The following is a 24,896-nucleotide window of genomic DNA, read 5'->3' as shown; positions in this document are numbered from 1 at the left end:
AATCAGTCTGATGATATTTAACAAAACATGAAACTGCTGTACTTTTTTATTCTGTAATTCTACCTCTAAAAGGTTTACCACAAATATAATCCACCCCCAAAATTAAAATTGCTCCAAAAACAAGTTGTAAAAAATGTTGTTATTCATAGGAAAATCCAACAAAAATGATCCAAGAGAAATATGGAGTAACCTTTGAATAGTTTACTTTCATTTTTAATTTTTATTTTTTCTGCTAGGCTGATTAAATTTGGTTTAAATTCTGGTGAAATTTGCTCAGGTTGTCACAGATGGTGAATCAGTCATTGGGACTATTGAGATTCAGAGTGCTTGTTTTTTGTTACCCGCTTCAGTCTCTTTAATTCATTATTAAAGAATTAAACGTGTGATACCCAGACTACTATAGTCCCCAAATGGATTATATCGATTACTTACAGCATCTTCAGGGAACACAGCACATGTCTACTAAGCAATGTTATTAAGTTCAGGAAGTTTGTTTGACTATCACTGGCAGTAAGACGTCAGATGGTTTAAAAAGGCAGAAAACCAAAGCACACCTTGCCAAATATTCATCAGTTTTCAATGACATCATCTTTAGTAGTCACTAAAAACTGTAGCACATGTGAGACTTGCTTTTCAAGTGAACTAATTATTGCTTAAGAAGAATACACTGGGTCCTATTCTCCCATCAAAAATAATAATAATTTGAAATAACAGTCATTATATTTGCAAAACCATAAAGAGAAGAGATGAATGATAGCAATGACATTTTTATGTAGGGTTTTGAATACTATTACTTTTCCTAAATCATCAACCATTTTGTGGGTGACTTCATATAATATGACTTCTTTGTGTGTACCTTTTACATATGCACTGTTTTTGTCCGTTCTACTATTTCCTTATTTATCTTTTTTGTAAACAGCATTATTGAGGTAAAATTCATATACCATACAATTCACCCACTTAAGTGTACTGCTTAATAGTTTTTCGTATATTCACAGATGTGCAGCAACCATCACCACAGTCAATTTTAGAACATTTTTCTCTCCGGAAAAACAAACAAAAACCCTGAAGTAGGGCTTCCCTGGTGGCGTGGTGGTTAAGAATCCACGTGCCAATGTAGGGGACACGGGTTTGAGCCCTGGTCCGGGAAGATCCCACATGCCGTGGAGCAACTAAGCCCACGCGCCACAACTACTGAGCCTGCGCTCTAGAGCCCATGCTCCGCAACAAGAGAAGCCACCACAACGAGAAGCCTGCGCACCACAACGAAGAGTAGCCCCCACTTGCCACAGCTAGAGAAAGCCCGCACGCAGCAACGAACACCCAACACAGCCAAAGATAAAATAAATAAATTTATAAAGAAAAAACAAAACCCTGAAGTAGAAGCAAACCAAGTGTCCATCAGCAGATAAATGGATAAATTAAATGTGGTGTACACATACAGTGGAATATTATTCAGTCTTTAAAAGGAAGGAAATTCTGTCACATGCTACAGCATGGATGAATCTTGAAGACATTATACTGTGTGAAGTAAGCCAGTCAGAAAAGGACCAATACTGTATAATTCTACTTATTTGAGTTACCTAGAGTCATCAAATGAATAGAATCAGAAAGTAGAATGGTGGTTGCCAGGGGCTGAGGAAAGGAGGAATGGGGAATTGCCATTTAATGGGTTCATTTTCAGTTATGCAAGATGAAGAGTTCTGGAGATGGATGGTGGTAATGATTGTGAAACGATGTGAATGTGTTTAATGGCAGTGAGCTATATGCTTAAAACGATTAAGTTGATAAATTGTATGCTATGTGTATTTCATCACAGTTTTAAAAATTTTAATGTGAATATACTGATGAAGGGGGAAAAAAAGGAAACTCCGTACTCTTTAGCTATCACCCTCCAACTCCCTCCACCACCATCATCTCCTAGCCACTAATCTACTTTCGGTCTCTGTAGAGTTCCCTGATGTGGACATTTCATATCAATGGAATTATGTGTAGTCATTTGTGACTGGCTGCTTTCACTCAGCGTAATGTTTTTAAGGTTCATCCATGTTGTAGCATATTACCAGTAGGTTACTCCTTTTTATAGCTGAATAATACTCCATGGTAGGATATATCACATTGTGTTTATCCATTTGTCGGTTGATGGACATTTGGGTTGTTTCCACCTTTGACTACTGCTGTAAACGTTAGTTTGTACATTTTTGTGTAGACATCTGTTTTCATTTCTCTTAGGTATATACTTGGGAGTGGAATCACTGGGTCATGTGGTAACTGTATGTTTAATCATTTGAGGATGATGTTTTCCAAAGCAGCTGCAACGTTTTACATTTCCATAAGCAGTGCATGAGTGATCTAATTTCTCCACATGTTTCTTTCTTAATATAAATTATTTATTTTGTTTATTTTTGGTTGCGTTGGGTCTTTGTTGCTGCACGCGGGCTTTCTCTAGTTGCAGCAAGCGAGGGCTACTCTTCATTGCGGTGCACATGCTTCTCATTGCAGTGGCTTCTCTTGTTGCAGAGCACGGGCTCTAGGTGTGCAGGCTTCAGTAGTTGTGGTGTGCGGGCTCAGTAGTTGTGGCGCTCGGGTTCTAAAATGCAGGCTCATTAGTTGTGGTGCGTGGGCTTAGTTACTCCGCGGCATGTGGGATCTTCCCCGGGCCAGGGGTCAAACCCGTGTCCCCTGCATTGGCAGGTGGATTCTTAACCACTGTGCCACCAGGGAAGTCCTCTGCACATCCTTTAATACTTGTTAATTATCTGACTTTTTTATTATAACCATTCTAGTAGGTGTGAAGTAATATCTCGTGATTTTGATTTTCCTGATGACTAATAATACTGAATGTCTTTTCATGTGCTTTTTAAGCCATTTGTATATTTTCCTTGGAGAAATGTATATTCAGATCCTTTGCTCAATTTAATTGGGTTGTGTGTCTTTTTATTGTTGAATTGTAAGAGTTCTTCATATATTCTGGTACAGGTCCTTTAACAGATATATAATTTGTAAATATTTTCTCTCTTTCTGTGGGTTGTCTTTTCACTTTCTTGATGCAGTCCTTTCAAGTACAAAAGTTTTTCACTTTGATGAAGTCCATTTTATCTTTTTTTCTTTTGTTGCTCATGCTTTTGGTATCATATCAAAGAATTTATTACCAGGTCTGTGATCACCAAGATTTATGTCTATATCTTCTAAGAATTTTGTAGTTTTAGGTCTGACATTTAAATCTTTTTTGGGGGGGGGGGGGGGTGGTGGTTTGCGGTACGCGGGCCTCTCACCGCTGTGGCCTCTCCCGTTGTAGAGCACAGGCTCCGGATGCGCAGGCTCAGCAGCTATGGCTCACGGGCCCAGCTGCTCCGTGGCACGTGGCATCCTCCCGGACCGGGGCACGAACCCATGTCCCCTGCATCGGCAGGCGGACTCCCAACCACTGCGCCACCAGGGAAGCCCCTAGGTCTGACATTTAAATCTTTGATCCATTTTTAGTTAATTTTTTATATGGTATGAGACAAGCATCCAACTTCATTGTTTTGCACATAACTATTTAGTTTTCCCAGTGCTATTTGTTGAAAAGACTGTTCTTTCCCCATTGAATGGTCTTGGTACCCTTATTGAAAATCAGATGATCATAGATGTCTGGGTTTATTTCTGGACTGTCAGTGCTCTTCTACTAATCTGTTTATCCTGTGCCAGTGCCACACTGTATTGATGAAGTTTTGAAATCAGGATGTGTGAGTCCTCCAGTTTGGTTCTCTTATCAAGATTGTTTTGGCTATTCTGGGTCCCTTGCAGTTCCATATGAATTTTGTAATCAGTTTATCCATTTCCACAAAGAAGTCAACTGGGATTCTGATGGAGATTGTGTCAGATCTGTAGATTAATTTGGAGAATTGGCATCTTAACTATGTTAATTCTTCCATTCCATGAACATGGGTTGTTTTTCAATTATTTAGATCTTTAATTTCTTTCAACAATGCTTCTGTAGTTTTTAGAGTTGATTTTTCACTTGTTTTATTAAACTTATTCCTAAGTGTTTTATTCTTCATGATGATACTTTGAATGGAATTGTTTTAATTTCATTTTGATTGTTCATTGGAAGTGTATAGAAATGCAGATTATTTTTTGTGTACTGATCCTGTATCCTACAACTTTGTTGAACTCATTTACTAGTTATAATACTTCTTAAATAGATTTCTTGGGATTTTCCATATACATGATCTTGTCATCTGTGAAGAAATTGTTTTATTTCTTCCTTTTCAATTTGGGTACCTTTTATTTCATTTTCTTGCCTTATTGCTCTGGCTGGAACGCTTAGTACACTGTTCCATACAAGTAGTGAGAGCTGACATCCTTGTCTCCTTCGTGACTGGACAGCATTCAGTCTTCCACCTTAATAAAGATGTTAGTTGTGGATTTTTCATAGGTACTCTGTATTATGTTGAGAAAATATAATGTATTACATTAATTGGTTTTCAGATATTAAATGACCCTGGCATTCCTGGGATAAATCACACTTGGTCAGATTTTAACATTTATATTCATAAGAGATATTGGTCTGTGGTCTTGTGGTGCCTTTGTCTGGTTTTAGTATTAGGGTAATATAGAATGAGTTGGGAAGTGTTCTTTTCTATGTTTTTTGGAAGAGTTTATGAAGAATTATTGTTAATTTTTCTTTAAATGTTTGATAGAATTCAGTGGTGAAACCTTCTATGCAGGGGCTTGTGTGTGTGTGTGTGTGTGTGTGTAAGATGTTTTATGATTACTACTTCAATCTCTTCATTTGTTATAGATCCATTCTGATTATCTGTTTCTACTTGAGTTCGTTTTGGCAGTTGGTATATTTCTGGGAATTTGATCTATTTTCTTGGTATACAATTTTGCATACTATTTTATTATCCTTTTTATTTCTGTAGTCTAGTAATCTCCCCTCTTCATTTCTGACTCTGGTAATTTGAGTTTTCTCTCTTTTTTTCTTGGTCAATTTAACAAAAAGTTGTCAATTTTGTTGATCTTTTCAGTGAACCAGCTTTTGGGTTTTACTGATTTTCATCTTGTTTTTCTGTTCTCTATTTTGTTTATTCCCATTGTAATCTTTCTTATTTACTTCCTTTGGCTTGCTTTTGGTTTGGTGATCTGTCCCCCAGCCCTCCACCCAATGTCTTAAGATGGAAGTGTAGGTTATTGATCTGAGATCTTTCTTCTTTTTTAATATTGGCATTTACAGCTATAAGTTTCCCTCTAAGCACTGCTTTAGTGGCATTCCATAAGATTTGGCATGTTGTATCTTCATCTTCGTTCATCCCAAAGTATTTTCTGGTTTCTATTTTGATTTCTTCTTTGACCTATTGGTAACGTAGTATTGTGGTGTTTAATTTCTACTTACTTGTGTGTGTCCCAAGTTTTTTCCTGCTGTTTATTTCTAATTTCATTCCATTGTGCTTGGAGAACATACTTTGTATTATTTCTATCCTTTTAAATTTACTGAGGTTCATTTTATGGCCCAGCATATGGTCTATTGGGAGAATATTCCACGTACACTTGAAAAGATTGTATATTCTGTTATTGTTGGATGGACTGTTCTGTAGATGTCTCTTAGGTCTAATTAGTTTATAGTGTTGTCCAGGTTTTCTGTTCCTTGTTGATCTGCTGTATTGTTGTTCTATTCATTATTGAAAGCGGAGTGTTGGGAATTCCCTGGCAGTCCAGTGGTTAGGACTCCCTGCTTTCACTGCCGTGGGCCTGGGTTCAATCCCTGGTCTGGGAACTAAGATCCCACGAGCTGCACGGTGCGGCCAAAAAAAAGGCAAGTGGAGTGTTGAAATCTCCAGCTACTATCATTGAATTGTATATTTCTCCTTACATTCTTTTCAGTGTGTGTTTCATGTATTTTGGTGCTCCTTTACTAGGAGCTGATACGTTTACAACTATTATATTTCCCTGACCCTTTTTCATTATGAAATGCTTTCTTTATCTCATACAGTTTTTGTTTTAAAGTCTGTTTTGTCAGATATTAATATAGACATACCAGCTTTCTTGTGGTTACTGTTTGTGTGATATATCTTTTACCATCCTGTTATTTTCAGCCTTTGTGTCTCCTGTAGACAGCATATAGTTGGATCATTTTTTATCCTGACAATCTCTGTCTTTTGATGGAATCATTTAATCCATTCACATTTAATGTTATTATTAATGTACTTGGCTTATGTCTGCCATTTTGCTTTTTGTTTTCTATCTCCTGTGTTTGTTTTTTTATTCTTCCTTTTCCTGCTTTCTCTTGCATTAAATGAATATTTCCTAATGTAGCATTTTAATTTCTTTCTTTCTATTTTACTTTTCTAGAGGGTTTTTGTTGGTGGTTTTTCTAGGATTTACCATATATATCTTAACTTATCCAAGTCAGCTTCTGATTTACACTAGTTTAATTCTAGTGATATAAAGAAAAGTTACTGCTACACTGCTCTATTCTCTTTCCCCCCTTTTTTCTGGTATTCTTGTTATACATATTATATTAATATTACAAACACAATACATTGTTATAACTATTACCTTACCATCAGTAGGCATTTCCTTAGCCCATACAGCTTTGTTCCCACCCACATCCTTCATGCTATTATTGGCAAATATGTTACATTTGCATATGTTATAGGCCCAACATTATATTATATACATATTATTTTATACACTTGCCTCTAAAATCAGAAGAAAGGAGGGAAAATATGCATTTCTACAGTATTTCCAATTACGTAATTACCTGTTCTTGGTTGTATTAGTCTGCTCAGGCTGCCATAACGACTGGGTGGCATAAACAACAGAAATTTATTTTCTCACTGTTCTGGAGACTGGAAATCCAAGATCAAGGTACCAGCAGGGTTGATATCTGGTGAGGCTTCTCCCCTTGGTTTGCAGATGGCCACCTTCTCATTGTGGGCTCATTTGGCCTTTCTTCAGCCTGTGCAAGCAGAGGAAGAGCAAGTTCTCTGATGTCTTTTCTTATAAGAGCACTAATCTCATTGGACCAGGGCTCCACCCACATGACGTCATCTAACCTAGTTACCTCTTCATGGCCCCATCTTCAAATACCATTACATTGAGGTTAGGGTTTCAACATATGAATTTGGGAGGGATGCAAGCATTCAGTCCATAATACTGTACTCTTTATCTTTTTGTGTTTGTTCTAATTAGTGCCTATTGCCATCAACAAATTCACAGTTTGTATTTACTAAGGAAAGTCTTAGTTTTGCCATCATTTTGAAAAATAGCTTTGCTGGATATAGGAATCTTTGTTAACAGGTTTTTCCCTTGACCATTTTGAATATGTTTTCCCACTGCCTTCTGACCTTCATCTTGTCTGCTGGGAAGTTAGCTGTTAATCTTACTGGGGTTACATTATAAGTAACTAGTCATTTTTCTCTTGCTGCATGTCTTTCACTTTCAGCATTTTTACTATGGTATCTCTTTGGATCTCTGCATTTATTCTGCTTAGAGTTTGTTGAGGTTTCTGGATGAGTAGGTTATTGTTTTTCAATAAATTTGGGATGTTTTCAGCCATTATTTCTTGGAATGTCATTTCTGCTGCTTTCTCTCCTCTCTGATAATCCCATTATACATGTGTAGGTTTATTTAACAATACCCCACATTTCTCTGAAGCTCTTTTTTCTGTGTTCCTTTTTCTCTCTGTTCTTTAACGTATATAATCTCTTTTAATCTGTCTTCCTCCACCAGGGCTCGAACCCGTGTCCCCTGCATCGGCAGGCAGATTCTTAACCACTGTGCCGCCAGGGAAGTCCCAATATTCTCTATTTGTTAATGCAACCTTGTCACCATTCCTTCTTTACTTCCCTATGCATGGTTTCCTTTGGTTTTGTGAACATGTCTGTAATGGCTACTTTACGGCCTTTCTGATAAATGTGAAAATCTGTTCTTTCTCACAGGCAGTTTCTGTTCCCTGCTTGCATCCAAAGTATGGATTACACCTTACTGTTTATTTTCATGCCTTGTAATTTTTTTTTTTAATTAGACATCTTAGATAATGTATTGTAGCAGGTCTGGTTATTGTTGTTCACTTGTTAATTTGTTTAGTGACTGACTAGATTATTTTAATGAAGTCTATTTAAACCTCCCACCACCAGCAAATGTTCAGCCTCTGATTTTTTTCCTCAAGCAGGGAAAACTATTTTGGGTATTCTCACAGTCATCCTGGAATCACAGTGGTTTCGGTTGGACTCTTGTTTCTCTTTTTCCTTGACAGCATCCACTAACTGCTAGCTGATTACCCTGTTGTTTTCAATAATGAACTGACTCATAAATTGCTCTACAAAGTAATTCAATCAAAATCTGTCTCCTTTGAAGAAAAAGTTTCTGTAGTCAATATTTGATTTTTATTCTGACATAAGGAAGGCTCATTCCTGCTGTCTTTTTACCTGTTTCCCTCTTGCAAACTAGCAAGCCTACAGTTTAGCCTGAATCTTGAATCTCCTCCCAGTTGTCTTTACCACAATCATCACTGTTCCTGAAAGCACCTGTAGGCTTGAACTTCGTCCCACTCTGTTGCAATTAAAGACAGTTCTTTTGGGGCTTCCATGGTGGTGCAGTGGTTAAGAATCCACCTTTAATCCAGTAGTTCTATTTCTAGAAATTTATCTGGTTGAAATACCAGCACAAAGGTGCAAAGATAATGCTAAAGGTGTTCACTGCAGTATTATTTGTAATTAATAAAAGCTGGAGGGCTTCCCGGGTGGCGCAGTGGTTGGGAGTCCGCCTGCCGATGCAGCGGACGTGGGTTCGTGCCCCAGTCCGGGAGGATCCCACATGCCGCAGAGCGGCTGGGCCCATGAGCCATGGCCACTGAGCCTGCGCATCCGGAGCCTGTGCTCCGCAGCGGGGGAGGCCACGCAGTGAGAGGCCCGCCTACCGCAAAAACAAACAAACAAACAAACAAAAAAAAGCTGGAGGGCTTCCCTGGTGGCGCAATGGTTAAGAATCCTCCTGCCAATGCAGGGGACACGGGTTCCAGCCCTGGTCCAGGAAGATCCCACATGCTGCAGAGCAACTAAGCCCGTGCACACAACTACTGAGGCTGCACTCTAGAGCCCACAAGCCACAACTACTGAGCCCGCATACCACAACTACTGAAGCCTGTGCGCCTAGAGCCTGTGCTCCGCAACAAGAAAAGCCACCTCAATGAGAAGCCCATGCACCACAACGAAGAGTAGCCCCCGCTCGCCACAACTAGAGAAAGCCCATGCACAGCAATGAAGACCCAACGCAGCCAAAAATAATAAATGAATAAATAAATTTTTAAAAAGACAGTTCTTTGGAGAATACATTAGGTGCTGTTTTATAGCCTCTTTTCTCCCCGGAAAAATCTCTGAGCCAGGGCTCAGAAGCTGGGGATTTGGACAGTGATTAGCTTCTCTAAAAGTGACACCCTATCCTATGAGCTGAGCACTTCGTAGAGGGTGGGGAGACCACAGCCTAGGATCACTGGCTTACCTCTCCTAGTGTGAAAAATCACCACTTCAGGAGCTGGGGCAAGGGTGATCAGGCCAGGGCCCCAGTATTCTCTGCATATCACACCCACAGTAGACCCTCTGTTGTACAAGTGGAGGTTGGGTGGAAAGGAGTTCCCGCCTCTCATGTTCATTCACCCCAGATTTAGCTTCAGCAACAGGTACCTGAGGGCAGGATGAGAAAGCTGACATACCACTCCTCCTAGGAAGAAATCCTCCCTCTGGTGCTGTGGGGAGAGAGAGCTCTGTGTTCTTGGCTACAGCTGTCTGGAGTAGAGTCTGTACTTCACTAAACTGGGAGGGGCAGGAAGGAGTAGTATTGGTTCAAATATCAAACTCACTTTTCGTGTTTGTTTCTGGTTTTTTTTTTCGGTACGCGGGCCTCTCACTGTTGTGGCCTCTCCCGTTGCGGAGCACAGGCTCCAGACGTGCAGGCTCAGCGGCCATGGCTCACGGGCCCAGCCGCTCCGCGGCATGTGGGATCTTCCCGGACCGGGGCACGAACCCGTGTCCCCTGCATTGGCAGGCGGACTCCCAACCACTGCGCCACCAGGAAAGCCCCAAACTCACTTTTCTTACTGAGTTTTCATACATGTTCTTGAATAGATGTTTCTAGTTTGCTCTTCATCCTTAGGATCATTTCCATAGGGTTTCAATGGTTGCTTTTTTATAGCTTTCACCACTTTCAGTGGGGAGAGCAGATCGGTAAACTCATGCTGTCATGCCAGAAGTCAGTCTCTAATTGGTGAAATTTGATTCAGAAAAGAAGAAATTATACTGTTCTGGCATCCTGTCTTTTGAAATTATATTTAAAAGATTTTATGAAGCTGTTTGAGGAATGGGATACCTGTTCTTCAGCTGTATCACACAGGCATACAAGCATCGTCCTCAGTGCCAGTGACAATTTTACGGTCTCACAGACTTAATAAGCAGCTAAGTAATTGTTAAAAAGAGCACCTTAGGATCAGCTATACTAAAGCTAAAATTACTGTTTGGTGAATGTTTGCTGCCACTTCAGTGAGCTACTAAAGTGATACATCCGTTAGCTCTGCACTGACAGAGCTGCTTGATAATAACCAGTTTATACTAGTGGGGTGGTTAGAGTATGGCCCTTCTCAAACTCAGTCATCCTCCCAGGAGCACCACAGATATCTTTGTGGTTGATTGTGTTTGATAATAGCTACCCTTATATTTCTCAAGCCAAAGGCATCTTTTATGTGAAATGTGCAGTGCAGACCCTTGGGTCTCATTCAAGTACTTGAAAACTACAAAGTTCATTTTAAGGAAAATGTTAGCCCTTACTGCAAGTAATTCTACATCCTACCTATTTTTTAACAGGAAGTAATCCTCTCTTCAGGCAAGATTTCCCCGTCAGCTTCTCAGTTTGCTGGTAAAATTATGAACTGCGTTTCATGTCTTCTATCAAAGGACTAAATTCCTCTATAATTAACTACGTGCTTTAAATTCAACATAGAATACAATTATGATATGCCTGTAACCCAGCGTCTGCCAGAGGCTTAAATGTTTGCTTCCTTTGTCTTCCTGGCAGAGTCTTAGTATCCTCTGGGTTCACCAGCTTGTCTTAGCTGCCGGGAAACACAAAGTAGATTCGGTTCTCAGTGAACACAACAATCTTATCCCAGATGTCCCAGATGTCCCTACACCATTTCTGTTTTGCTTTTAAGTGTTTTCTCTTCTCTGTTTTTTAGTATACTCAGGTTTTTTTTAATCTTTCACATTGGAAATAGGTGAGCTATAAATGAATACTTCTAGGAATATAAACATTTAACCAGAAAGCCTAGAAAAATTGGCCATTTGCATGTAAGGAAAACTCCAAATATTGTACAATAAAAGTTTTATTTGGCATTTATTTTCATTAATTGAGCATATAGTTTGGTCAAATTCTAATTGGTTGAGGGTTTGTTTATATTGTCCTAGCTAGATATCCTAATCACAAAAATACATAAGGTAGAAGTCACCTTGAATTGCAAAGAGCTTATAAGGCAGAAAGCTAATATTTTCTTCCAGAGACAGCAAACCTGACTGAAGTCTACCCCTCAAATGAATTGAAGGTGACTTATATTTCAGAAGATCAGTGTAATTGTCTTCACAGGGCATACTGTGACTTCTGAAGGAGATTCAGATTATTAGTTGATATTAAATCCCTGATGCAGCATTTAAAAGTTGAACTTTTCAGGCAGTTTTCATAGGGTATTTTTAGTGATTAGAATTATTAAATGCCTGTGTGCATTTTTGGAAAAGTTAACTGCTACTGTCATGTTCATATTATTCTCTCAATCTTTTTTCTTTTCGTATGTAGTTTTTTTGGTTTTTTAAAATAAATTTATTTATGTATTTATTTTTGGCTGTGTTGGGTCTTTGTTGCTGCGCGCAGGCTTTCTCTAGTTGCGGCAAGCGGGTCTACTCTTTGTTGCAGTGCACGGGCTTCTCATTGTAGTAGCTTCTGTTGTTGCAGAGCACGGGCTCTAGGCACACGGGCTTCAGTAGCTGTGGCACGCGGGCTCCGTAGTTGTGGCACACGGGCTTAGTTGCTGCGCGGCATGTGGGATCTTCCTGGATCAGGGCTCAAACCCACGTCCCCTGCATTGGCAGGCGGATTCTTAACCACTGCGCCACCAAGGAAGTCTTTGTATGTAGTTTTAACATAGTTGTGATACTATTGGATATTTTTTGTTCGTGTGGTGTAGGGTTTTTCACGTCATTAAAAATTTCTTTGTAAATATAATTTTTAATGTTTGATTTTATGAATATACAATAATTTATTAACCCTGGTGAGCAACTTGAATTTCTACATTTTTATAGGGTCTTTAGAGTGGGATTAATAGATCATAAGATATGACTGTTTTTAAGTTCCTTGGTACATTTTTTTAATGTTTTTGTTTGTTTGGGTTTTTTTGTTTTTGTTTTTCTTTGGTACGCGGGCCCCTCACCGCTGTGGCCTCTCCCGTTTCGGAGCACAGGCTCCGGATGCGCAGGCCCAGCGTCCATGGCTCATGGGCCCAGCCGCTCCACAGGCATGTGGGATCCTCCCGGACTGGGGCACGAACCCGTGTCCCCTGCATTGGCAGGTGGACCCTCAACCACTGCGCCACCAGGGAAGCCCTGTTTGTTTGTTTTTAATAAATTTATTTATTTATGGCTGTGTTGGGTCTTCGTTGCTGTGTGCGGGTTTTCTCTAGTTGCAGCAAGCGAAGGCTGCTCTTCGTTGCGGTGTGCAGGCTTCTCACTGCAGTGGTTTCTCTTGTTGTGGAGCATGGGGTCTAGGCGTGCGGGCTTCAGTAGTTGTGGCTCGCGGGCTCCAGAGTGTAGGCTCAGTAGCTGTGGCGCTTGGGCTTAGTTGCTCTGAGGCATGTGGGATCCTCCCGTACCAGGGATCGAACCCGTGTCCCCTGCATTGGCAGGCAGATTCTTCACCACTGTGCTACCAGGGAAGTCCCTTTTTTTTTTTTTTCCCTTTGGGTGCCTCGGGTTTTTTTTGTGGGGTGCAGGATCTTTTTTTTTTTTTTTTTTTTTTTTTTTTTTTTTTTTTGGTTGTGGTGCACAGGCTCATTTTTGCAGCACGTGGACTTCTCTCTAGCTGTGGCACCTGGGCTTCTCTCCAGTTGTGGTGTGCGGTTTTCTCTCTCTAGTTGTGGCATGCAGACTCCAGGGCACGTGGGCTCTGTAGTTGTGGCGTAAGGGCTCCAGAGCACGTGGGTTCTGTAGTTTGCGGCACTTGGGCTCTCTCGTTGAGGCGCGCGGGCTTAGTTGCCCCACAGCATGTGGGATCTTAGTTCCCGGACCAGGGATCAAACCCACGCACCCTACGTTGGAAGGCGGATTCTTTACCACTGGACCACCAGGGAAGTCCCTACAGACATTTTTAAATACACATAATTGTAAACAGAAGTGTACTGAACCCCCATGTACCCATCACTTAGCTTGTACATTTATCAACTAATGACTAATCTGTTTTCATTTAAACTTCTATTTCATCCTCCTCCCATATTATTTTGAAATAAACCCAGGTATCATATTATTTTCATTCACGAGTATTTCAGTATAGGTATCCCTAAAAGGTTTTTTTAAACCTACCTAACTTAATAGTACTGTTTCACATTCTAAAAAATTTAAGTTAATTTCTTAATTATATCCAATATCCAGTTGGTCTTTGTATTACCAGCTACCTCACAAGTACTGCTTATGTTTTCACACATTTGTCTTGTAGAGTGTCCCAGAGTCTGGATTTGACTGATTGTGTCATCATGGTGTTGTTTAACATGTCTCCCTGTATTTTCTGTAATTCAGTACTTGGATCTAATGTAGTATTTTTGATGCAGTTATGTGAGATGTAAATGCAAAAAGTTGTTAAAGCTAGATTAAGAAATAAAATACCATGTAAAGAAAGTTGATTTAAATGATTAAAAAAGGGTGGTAACAGGGTTTTATAATAAATTAAGATTTCTGATTCCTTGAGAATTCTCAGAAAGAATTCACGGTATTGCTCTATGATTTTCACTATTTTCTTGAAATTGCTAAATGGAGAAAACTTTAAAGACATATTACGACAAATCCCATATTAGTTTGATTCTCAAAGACTAACCATTGAAAAATACAGTAATAGCTTAATGGTTTTACAATAACAGCCTTCTATTTTTGTCAGTATTTCTATTAGAATATGTCAGAATCATGTTCTATTGTTTATTTTATTCCTTACATAGTACCTTATGTCCTTAGATAGCACATTTTTTAGAGAATAACGTATTTTTTTCTGAGTCTCATCATTGTCTAACTGCATATTCTCTCTTCTAAAGTATAGCTTAGTGAGATCCAAATAAAGTACCTTTTTATTCTGTAAAATTAGTGAGTTATTTTTCTTCTTTTTAAAATAATTATTTGAACAGTACAAAAATCATATTTAGAATAAGTTGTAAAAGAATAAGAGCAATGAAATCAGGAGTTATTTTTAAAAATCTGTGTTATTGTCAAAAACAAGGTGATTTTTATCCAAAAAGTAATTATTTATAACTCTCAGTTTAGAAAAGAGTTAGTTTTGACTTTTACTAAGCTGACCTACTTGAAAAATAATTTTATTTAAATAAATTTATAGGACTGTTCATTCAAAGAATCTTTACAGTCATCTCCATCTCATTGTGCTGTGTTTTTTTGTATGTTTGATTTTTTTCCCCATAGCTCCTCAGTGGGTTACTTGCAACCTCCAGGATCAGAACAAGTACAGTTGCCTCGAACTACTTCACCATGCAATTCCCAGCAGCTTCAAGGCCACCAGTGTGCAGGTATGAATAGACAATTGGAAAAAAAGAAGGCAGTGGTTTGTCCATTTGAGAAATAAGTTCCTTGGACATTTCTAGATAAAGGTTTTCAACTTGTTAGGTGCTGAGATGTACCCAGAGTATGCAGGGTGCCATGAGAAATCAGAGCTAACAGGTTCCGCCCACTTCTTCCTTTTCCCCTGCTACCACTGCCGCTGCTCTCCGATTCTCCTCCTCAGGCTCTCCTTCCTGCCTGCCTCATAAGTAGTGATGTTCTCTGGGATACCATCTCTCATTACTCTTCAGCTTCTTCCTCGGAAGTCCAGCCACTTCCTCGGTTTCAACAACGGCTTTTTGCCAGTGTCTCCCAAATTTTATTTCTGTCGAGACAAGACCACATAGCCAACTGCCTGCTGGACATTCCTACTCAGGGATGTGTCCGGGGCACTAGATTTAATATTTCTCCCTCTTCCTGCCTCCCTTTCCTCACCTTCTATCTAGGGTCCAATACAAATGGCAAAATTATAACTCTCTTCCGTTCTCCCCTTTCACACTCAGGCTTCACCATTTCCTCAAAGCTGGTACCGTCTTTCCTTCCTCACTGCCTCTACTTTTGGTCAGTTCTTTTCATGTCTTCACAGTAATTTCTTACGTGTTTTGCTTATTTCATGTTGCCCCATGTCCAGCTTTCCTCCTCCACAACACATGCACACATATATACACAGTTCAAGAATCACTGTCCTGAAACAGATGTCTCTTCATGTCATTCCTCTGAATTAAAAATTTGCATAGATTCTCCATCTACACTCCCTAGCAGTTAAGCCTTCTATTTATACATATATGCTCAAGTCATACAGAACTCTATTTGTAGAATATACTATGCTCTTTCATGCCAAAGATACTTGTGTACCTGTTCTTCCCTCCACCTGGAATGCCTGTCCGCTATCCAGTTTGCCAAAATCCTGCTTATCCTTGAAGTTTGACTCAGAAATCACCTCTTCTGCAAAGCCTTCCTCAGTCCTTAAAACAGAGTTTGTTGCTTCATTTTCTCTGCTTCCATAGTGTCTTAAACAATCCTTTATCATATTTTATTGTAATGATCTGTTGACATATGTAATCTCAAAGAAGCAGAGAAACAATAAATGATTATCAAATACATGACTAATAGTGGCTGCATCAGCATGGGCTGCTGGGCCAATGAGAACCTTGAGATGTTCCTAAGCAGTCAGCCCTTCTGTGGTGTGCCTAGACAGGTCAGTGTGGTGCTATTTCTGGGGAATTGGAAACTACCATTATGATTACTGCAATGCAAACAGTGGCCCAGGAGGTGGGGCACAGGGCACCTTACCTTACACTGAAGTGGTGAGTAGCAGAGTTACATTCCGAATACTAGTAGTGCTGCAGTACCAGTGCCATGGCAGGAATAAATCAGATAAGAACGTAGATATTGTAGTCCACAGGTACTGTACAGCTAGCAGTGTTTGTACATGCATATGATTATTATAACTCTTTAAAGTCAGCCAAGGAGGTCTTCCTAGCCTTTTTCAGATGAGAAAATACAATAAAAGAGGAAAAATAATTTCCCCAGAGTTATAGGACATTTCAGGGCACTGAAATTGTGCTTTCTGATTCCTGTATCCCAAACTTTTTCCCACCGCATGAGACTGATTCACTCAAAAGACGACTTTCCTCTGTATGTCAAAATTTCTATAGGATACTAATTTTTCCCAGAGTGTTCCTTTATGTATTTAGAATAATGCTCGTTTGAAAATGAATTTATTTTAAAAATTAAGCACTTTTGTAGATCATATCGCAATTGTCCTACTCTATACCAGGTCTTGTTGTAGATAATTGGACTTTCCTGACTTACTATGTTGAGGTTAAGTGAGATGTTTAGGTCTACAGAGTCAATTTCAATGTCTTTTTAAACACAGCACTTGTAGTATAAGCATTAGAGTTTAAATCTGGCTTGCATAAATAGCAGTAAAATTTTTTTCAGAGATGTAAAATTATTGCCATTATCTTGGTGTTTAAAGATACCAGCTATTTGCTAAAGTTTGCTAATTGCAGTGTCCTGATTCTGATTTTCAGCTGTGCCACCTCCACCAGCTGGTGGCGGAATGGTGATGATGCAGCTCAGTGTACCAAACAATCCACAGTCTCGTGCCCATTCACCCCCACTGTGGAAGCAAAACAAATATTACTGTGATCACCAGAGAGGACAGAAGTGTGTGGAATTTAGCAGTATAGACAATATTGTTCAGGTAAGATGCTTTTATTATAATTTTAAAACTTTCAATATTGAGTTACATAAGATTGACCAACCTATAAGGCTTGATGCCGAATTTGAAATCTTCTCAAACAAATTAGTAAAGAAGTTTGAACATTCTCTATATCCAGACAATTTATTTCAATATTTAAATATGTTTCCCAACGTTTGCGTAATTTAAATTTTTTTAATTTAAAAATTCAGAAGATAAACTAGATCTGAAATTTGGTAAAGAAAATGAATTAAGCTGTTATCCTACCTTTCCCGTCTGAACTGTATTTTACTGTAGCCAGAAAGTTGATGAGGGAATGCTCTTCATCATAGAAGAAATACAACTAATAAATTTAAAAGCAATGATAGAATTTAGAAATCACTATTTTGGAATCCTGTTAAAGTAATGAACAGGGAAACATCATCAGCAAATGCCAGAAACATTAGGAAACGATTTATGGGGAACTTTAAAATGGGTAGATTAGGCAGACAGCACTTGAAGCAACTGTTCAATTGTAGCATCAATTAAATTGGGCCAACCAAACATTATTTGCTTCCTAATGTGGTTTAGAAGCATCACCTATGATATACTCTTGTCAAAAATATTGAACTTGGGAATTTTCTGGCAGTCTAGTGGTTAGGACTCTGAGCTTCCATTGCTGGGGGCATGGGTTTGATCCCTGGTCGGGGAACTAAGATCCCATAAGCCGTGCAGTGCAGCCAAAAATATATATATATATTGAACCTGAGTCTAATCAAGCCTCTCTAAGTCTAGCTGTTAATTTACAGAAAATAAAGGAAGAAAATATAAAGCAATTTATATGTACAGTGGAATATTTTATTGGATAAATTGGCCTATTTCTTTAACAAATAAATGGCATTTTTAAGTGAAGGATGAGTCTGTTGTAGATTAAAAGAGACTTAAGGGCTTCCCTGGTGGCGCAGTGGTTGAGAGTCTGCCTGCCGATGCAGGGGACACGGGTTCATGCCCCGGTCCGGGAAGATCCCACATGCCGCAGAGTGGCTGGGCCCGTGAGCCATGGCCGCTGAGCCTGCGCATCCGGAGCCTGTGCTCCGCAACGGGAGAGGCCACAACAGTGAGAGGCCCGCATACGGCAAAAAAAAAATAAAAATAAAAAAATAAATAAAAGAGACTTAAGAGTTATAACAATCAGATGCAATATATGGCGATCTTCCTTGGATACTGAACAGCCAAAAGACATTTTGGGGCAAAAAGTGGACAGTTAAATATGTTAATTTTGTTAGTATGATAAAGGTGGGGTTTTCTGTAATAGTTCTTAACTGTTAGATAGAAATATTTATATACTGAAATATTTACAAGTGAAATGCTGTGATAATCTGAGATTTCCTTTAAATTGTCTAGTAAGAAAAAAAGCAGGGGATATCACAATCAAAGCTGGATGATGAGTATATGGAAGTTTGTTATACTCATCTGTCTATGATGAGTATATACTTTTATATACTTGAAAGTTTGTCTACAACATTGAAAGGTTTTTAATTTTTTTTTAAAGACAAACTAAAAAAATTTGTCAATGCACATGACAAAATCATATCAAAATAAAAAAGGCAACAGTCACTTATAGGCTAGCTCACAAATTATAAATGGCCAGTGGCCATTAAAGAGATAAAAATATAAAAATAGTTTTTTTATCTGTATAATTGGGATATTTAGGAAGACTATTAATTTTCAGTGTTGGCAGATATATCCAGTTGTAAACTCTCTTGTGACTCTTGGTAAATTGATTGATACAACTCTTTTTGGAGTGCAGTTTAGTGACGTTTTTCAAAATGTGGAAGGCCTCTGATTCACAAATTCACTTCTAGAACTTTGTCTAGTAAAAATTGTGGAACAAACATGCAAGAATATGTTTGCAAGGATATTTCTTTCTTCTCTGTTGTAACACTGAAAATCTGAAAATAGTCTGATATTCAGTAGTGGGTAAATTATTAAATAAATTTCTGTGCCATTTAGGAAAAATTCTAGAGCTGAAAATACAATGACTAAAATGAAAAAATACACTAAAGGAATTCATTGGTAAATTTGAGCAGGCAAAAGAAGGAATCAGAGAACTTGAAGATAGGACAATGTAAATGATTTGAGTCTGAGGAACAGACAAAAAAGAATGAAGAAAAGTGAACAGAGCCTAAGGAACCTGTGGAACACCATCAAGTGGACCAACATAAACACTGTGGGTATCTCAGAAGGAGAAGAGAGAAGGGGACAGAGAGAATATTTGAAGAAATAATGACTGAAAACTTCTCAAATTTGATAAAAGACATGAATGTAAACATCAAGCAGCTCAACAAACCCCAAGTAAGGTGAACTCAGAGATGCACACTGAGACATACTGTAATCAATTTTTAGAAAGACAAAGAATATTAAAAGCAGCAAGAAAGAAACAACTCATCACATATAAGGGATCATCAAAAAGATTATCAGCAGATCTCTCATCAGAAACTTTGGAGACTGGAGGCAACAGGCTGATATATTCAAAGTGCTACAAGAAGAAAAACTGTCAACCAAGAATCCTATATCTAGCAAAACTGTCCTTCAGGGCCTTCCCTGGTGGCGCAGTGGTTAAGAATCTGCCTGCCAACGCAGAAGACCCGTGTTCAATCCCTGGTCCGGGAAGATCCCACGTGCCGCAGAGCAACTAAGCCCATGCACCACAACTGCTGAGCCTCTGCTCTAGAGCCCGCGAGCCACAGCTACTGAGCCTGCAAGCCACAACTACTGAAGCCCGCGCACCCTGCGCACCACAACAAAGAGTAGCCCCCACTCACTGGCATTAGAGAAAGCCCATGTGCAGCAATGAAGACCCAATGCAGCCAAAAATAAATAAATAAATAAATTTTTTTAAAAAAAAAAAAACTGCCCTTCAAAAGTGAGGGAGAAATTAAGAATTCCTAGATAACAAAATTTGAGACCTGCCCTGCCAGAAGTTCTCAAAAGAGTCCCGTAGAGTGAAATGAAAATATGCTAAACAGTAACATAAAGCCATATGGGGGAAAAAGCTCTCAGTTAAGTACATGGGCAATTATAAAAGCTAGTAATATTGTTCCAATGGTTTATAATTCCACTTTTTGCTTTCTACATGAATTAAGAGATTAATATTTTTTAAACAATTATTATCTCAAAGACAGTGTTATTATAACTTTGATTTCTAACTCCCCATTTTGTTTTCTACATAATTTAAGAGGCTAATGCACTTAAAAGAATTATAAGTTTGGGACTTCGCTGGCAGTCCAGTGGTTAAGACTCTGCGCCTCCACTGCAAGGGGCACAGGTTCGATCCCTGGTCAGAGAACTAAGATCCTGCCTGCCATGCAGTGCGGCCAAAAAAAAGAATGAATTATAAGTTTGTTTGGGGGGCACATAGAGTATAAAAATATAATTTTGTGACATCAGCAACCAAACGGGGTAGAGACAGAGGAGCACAGTTTTTGTATGTTATTGAAGTTAAGCTAGTATAAATTCAAATTTGAGCATTATATTTAACTTTTGGATGTTAGGTGTAATCCCCAAGGTAACCACGAAGGAAAAAAGCTATGGGATGTATACAAAAGGAAATGAGAAAGGAATTTTAACATTTCAGTACAAAAAAATCGAGCAAACACAAAAGAAGACAGTAGTGCAGGAAATGAGGGACAAAAAGCAATAAGACATACAGAAAACAAATAGCAAAATGATAAAATTAAATCCCCCTTGATTGGTAATCGCTTTAAATGGAAATGGATTAAAATCTTCATTCAAAAGACAGATTGGTTGAATGGATAAAAACACATGATCTAACTATATGCTGTCTACAAGAGATTCACTTTAGATCCAAAGACACAAACAGATTGAAAGTGAAAGGATGAAAAAAGATACTTCATGCAAATCATAACCAAAAGAGAGCAGAGGTGGTTATGCTAATATCAGATCCAAAAACTTTACAAGATACAAAGAATATTATATATTAATAAAAGGTTCAATACAGCAAGAAGATATAACAATTCTAAACTCTTACACACCTAATTACAGACCATCAAAATATATGAAGCAAAAACTGACACAATTGAAGGGAGAAATAGACAGTTCTACATTAATAGTTGGAGACATAATACCCTACTCTCAATAATGGATGTAACAACCAGACAGAAGATAAGTAAAAAATTAGCTTAAACACAGTGAACCAACTAGATCTAACAAACATACACAGACTACCTGACAACAACAGCATATACATTCCTCTTAGGTGCACACTTCACATCTTCGTCAATAGACTTTATTGTTAGGCCACATGTAAAGCCTTAACAGATTTTATTTATTTATTTTAATTAATTAATTTATTTATTTACGGCTGCATTGGGTCTTTGTTGCTGTGTGCAGGCTTTCTCTGGTTGCAGCGAGCAGTGGCTCCTCTTCATTGCAGTACGCAGGCTTCTCACTGCTATGGCTTCTCTTGTTGTGGAGCATGGGCTCTTGGCATGCGGGCTTCAGTAGTTGTGGCACACGGAATCAGTAGTTATGGCTCACGGGCTTTAGAGCACAGGCTCTGTAGTTGTGGCACACAGGCTTAGTTGCTTCGCAGCATGTAGGATCTTCCTGGACCAGGGCTGGAACCCGTGTCCCCCGCATTGGCAGGCAGATTCTTAACCACTGCGCCACCAGGGAAGTCCCCAAGCCTTAACAGATTTTAAAAGGTAAATATCATACGAAGTATCTTCACCAACCAAGATTGTACTGGAGGTTCTAGGCAATGCAATTAGGTAAGAAAAAGAAATAAAATGTGTCTCAGTTGGAAATGAAGAAGTAAAATTATCTCTGTTCAGAGATATTATGATCTCCCTACAAGACATTTATAACTAGAAAGGAAAAAATAGTAACTTGACAATGGAGAAACCTGGCAGACGCCACCTTAACCAAGCAGTCAAAAGAAACATCACCAGTACTGTGGTGACAAATGGATGGCGTGTACCTTCTTCTCACAGGATGCATTGAGAAGGACACAACATCACTTCTCTGGAATTCCCTTCCCCAAATGTATATCATAAGCTTTTTGGTGAGGAAACAGTAGGCAAACCCAAGTTGAGAGCCATTCTACAAAATAACTGGTCTTCAGAGTGACCTTCAGAAACTGATCTTCAAAATGTCAAAATCATGAGAGAGAAGAAAGACAGACTTTTCTAGGTGAAGAAGGTTAAAGAGACAAGACAATTAAATGCAGCAGTTGATTCCACAGTGGATTCTGTACTAGAAGGAGGAAGTTTTTCTTTCTTTTTTTCTTCTGCTATAAAGTACCTTAGTGGGACAGTTGGCAAGATTTGAATAAATTATATAAATTATGTGATATTATGTCGTTAGTCACCTGATTTTGATAATTCACTGTGGTTATTTAAGAAAATGTCCTTGTTTTTAGGAAATAGACACTAATTATGTTGGAAATAGAGTGGTATCGTGAGCAACTCATTCTCTAATAGTTCAGAAAAGAAGTAACTATATATAGAGAGAGAAAGTAAATATAATAAAATATTAACATTTGGGAAATCTGAAATTTTTGGGACTATTTTTGCAACTGTTTTAAGGATGAAGTTGAAAATAAACAGTTAATATGAAAAAAAGAATGAAGTAGATGTGTATATTCTCTGATGGAAAAGTATCTACGATATTATTGTAAAGGTACAAAAGCAAGATTCAGAAATAGGATGTATAGTCTGTTTCCATTTTTGTAAAACAGATGTATGGATGCATGTGCATGGAAACAGTTTACCAGTGTTTATCCTTGGGAATTGGAAATTATAAATTTCTATACTGTTTTAACTTTTTTAATAACAAAGTAGCTATTGCAGTGGTGTGACAAGTACATATCTGTAATCAGAAAGAGTAAAAATTTCTGTCCAAAAGGAAATTTGCAAAAAGCCTAAAATGCTGACCTTTTTTCTTGATATAATTGCAGCACGGTCCTCAACTCAGTAGTCCCATTATTTCACCAGCTCAGTCGCCAGCACCAGCTCAGCTGTCTACCCTGAAAACTGTCCGTCCCTCTGGACCGCCACTTTCCATCATACCCCAGTTTTCTAGACCCTTTGTCCCTGGGCAAGGTAAGTGTGCACAAAGCTAGTCACAGCCTCAGAGAATTTTAGGACATCCATTCCCAGGCACTTTGCGATTTACTTGGTACCACTACCTTTCATTATTCCACAGGACTGCATTTTCACCTCACTCAGGCATCTTTATTTATTACCATTCACTCTCCTAACCTTAGGGTTTCATCACAATTAATAATCAATTACTGGGACTTCCCTGGCAGTCCAGTGGTTAAGACTCCACGCTTCCACTGCATGGGGCACGGGTTCAATCCCTGGTCAGGGAAATTAAATCCAGCATGCCGCACAGCCTGCCCCCTCCCAAAAAAAAATTAATTAATTCCTAATTTATTAATTACTTATAATAATTGCATGATGAATTAAAATGACTGACTTATTCTTCAGCTCCATTCCTCTGTAGTAGTAATAGGCTATGTGGTATCTGTTTTGTATTTCTAATTTCTGTATTAGACTAATAATATCAAGAGTTCATTCAAAAATTTATTCAACAAATATTGAGGACTTACTGTGCCCCAGATGTACAAAGATGAATAAGGCCAAGACCTCATCGTCATCAGCCCTCAGTCTAGTTGGAGGAACAGAAACTCAAGCAGATGATTATAAAATAACATGGAAACCATTCATTTTATTTCCTGGAATTTATCCTAAGGATAATGCACACAGTGGTTTATGCACAGAAGAGTTTATTCTATGCCAGAAAAGTTCAAAAACAATCTAAATGTCCATTAGTAAGGAGATTAATTAGATTATGGATGTATATATTGCCATATAAGTAATTCTATACAGTAATCTAAAAATAATGTCTTAAAGAATCATTAAGAGGGGAAGTAGTCATAGTACAGTGAGTGATTTTTAAAGAACAAGTTATTTACAATGGCCAGGACATGGAAGCAACCTAAGTGTCCATTGACAGATGAATGGATAAAGAAGATGTGGCACATGTATACAATGGAATATTTACTCAGCCATGAAAAGAAACGAAATTGAGTTATTTGTAATAAGGTGGATGGACCTAGAGTCTGTCATACAGAGTGAAGTAAGTCAGAAAGAGAAAAACAAATACTGTACGCTAACACATATATATGGAATCTAAAAAAAACGGTTCTGAAGAACCTAGGGTCAGGACAGGAATAAAGACACAGACATAGAGAATGGACTTGAGGACACGGGGAGGGGGAAGGGGCAGCTGGGATGAAGTGAGAGAGTAGCATTGACTTATATACACTACCAAATGGTAAAATAGATAGCTAGTGGGAAGCAGCCGCATAGCACAGCGAGATCAGCTCGGTGCTTTGTGACCACGTAGAGGGGTGGGGTAGGGAGGGTGGGAGGGAGGGAGACGTAAAAGGGAAGGGATATGGTGATATATATATATATATATATATATATATATATATATATATATGTATGTATGTATATCTGATTCACTTTGTTATACAGCAAAAACTAACACAACAATGTAAAGCAATTGTACTCCGATAAAGATGTTAAAAAAAAAAAGGAACAAGTTACATGGACATTTCAAAAAAGAAGATAAACAGATGTCTAACAAACCCTTGAAAAGGTGCTCAGCATCATTCATTAGGGAAAGGAACATTAAAATCTCAGTGAAATACCGCTCACCCCCACTAGAATGGCTATAGTCAAAGAGACTAACAAAACCAAATGTTGGTGAAGATACAGAGCAACCAACATTTTCACACATTGGTGTGGGAGTGTAAAATGATATGACCACTTTGGAAAAAG

At 38.5% G+C, this 24,896-nt stretch overlaps 1 protein-coding gene across 13 annotated transcripts in view; it reads left to right on the top strand.

Annotated features, from left to right (window-relative positions):
• Positions 1–24,896, top strand: part of R3HDM1 (R3H domain containing 1) — a 181,318-nt gene that overhangs the window by 151,187 nt on the left and 5,235 nt on the right. For all 13 annotated transcript variants that reach the window (XM_027132284.1, XM_027132224.1, XM_027132213.1 and 10 more), the window contains 3 exons: positions 14,700–14,803; positions 16,871–17,043; positions 23,000–23,144. In XM_027132284.1, the coding sequence (XP_026988085.1) occupies positions 14,700–14,803; positions 16,871–17,043; positions 23,000–23,144 (422 nt within the window). The remainder of the gene's footprint in view (positions 1–14,699; positions 14,804–16,870; positions 17,044–22,999; positions 23,145–24,896) is intronic.

Source organism: Aethalodelphis obliquidens, unplaced genomic scaffold (genome assembly GCF_003676395.1).
Source record: "Aethalodelphis obliquidens isolate GAN/ISIS:26980383/991018 unplaced genomic scaffold, ASM367639v1 scaffold2, whole genome shotgun sequence".
NCBI classification, from domain to species: domain Eukaryota; kingdom Metazoa; phylum Chordata; class Mammalia; order Artiodactyla; family Delphinidae; genus Aethalodelphis; species Aethalodelphis obliquidens.
The sequence above is the reverse complement of the archived record's forward strand: the minus strand, read 5'-3'. Positions and strand labels throughout refer to the sequence as shown.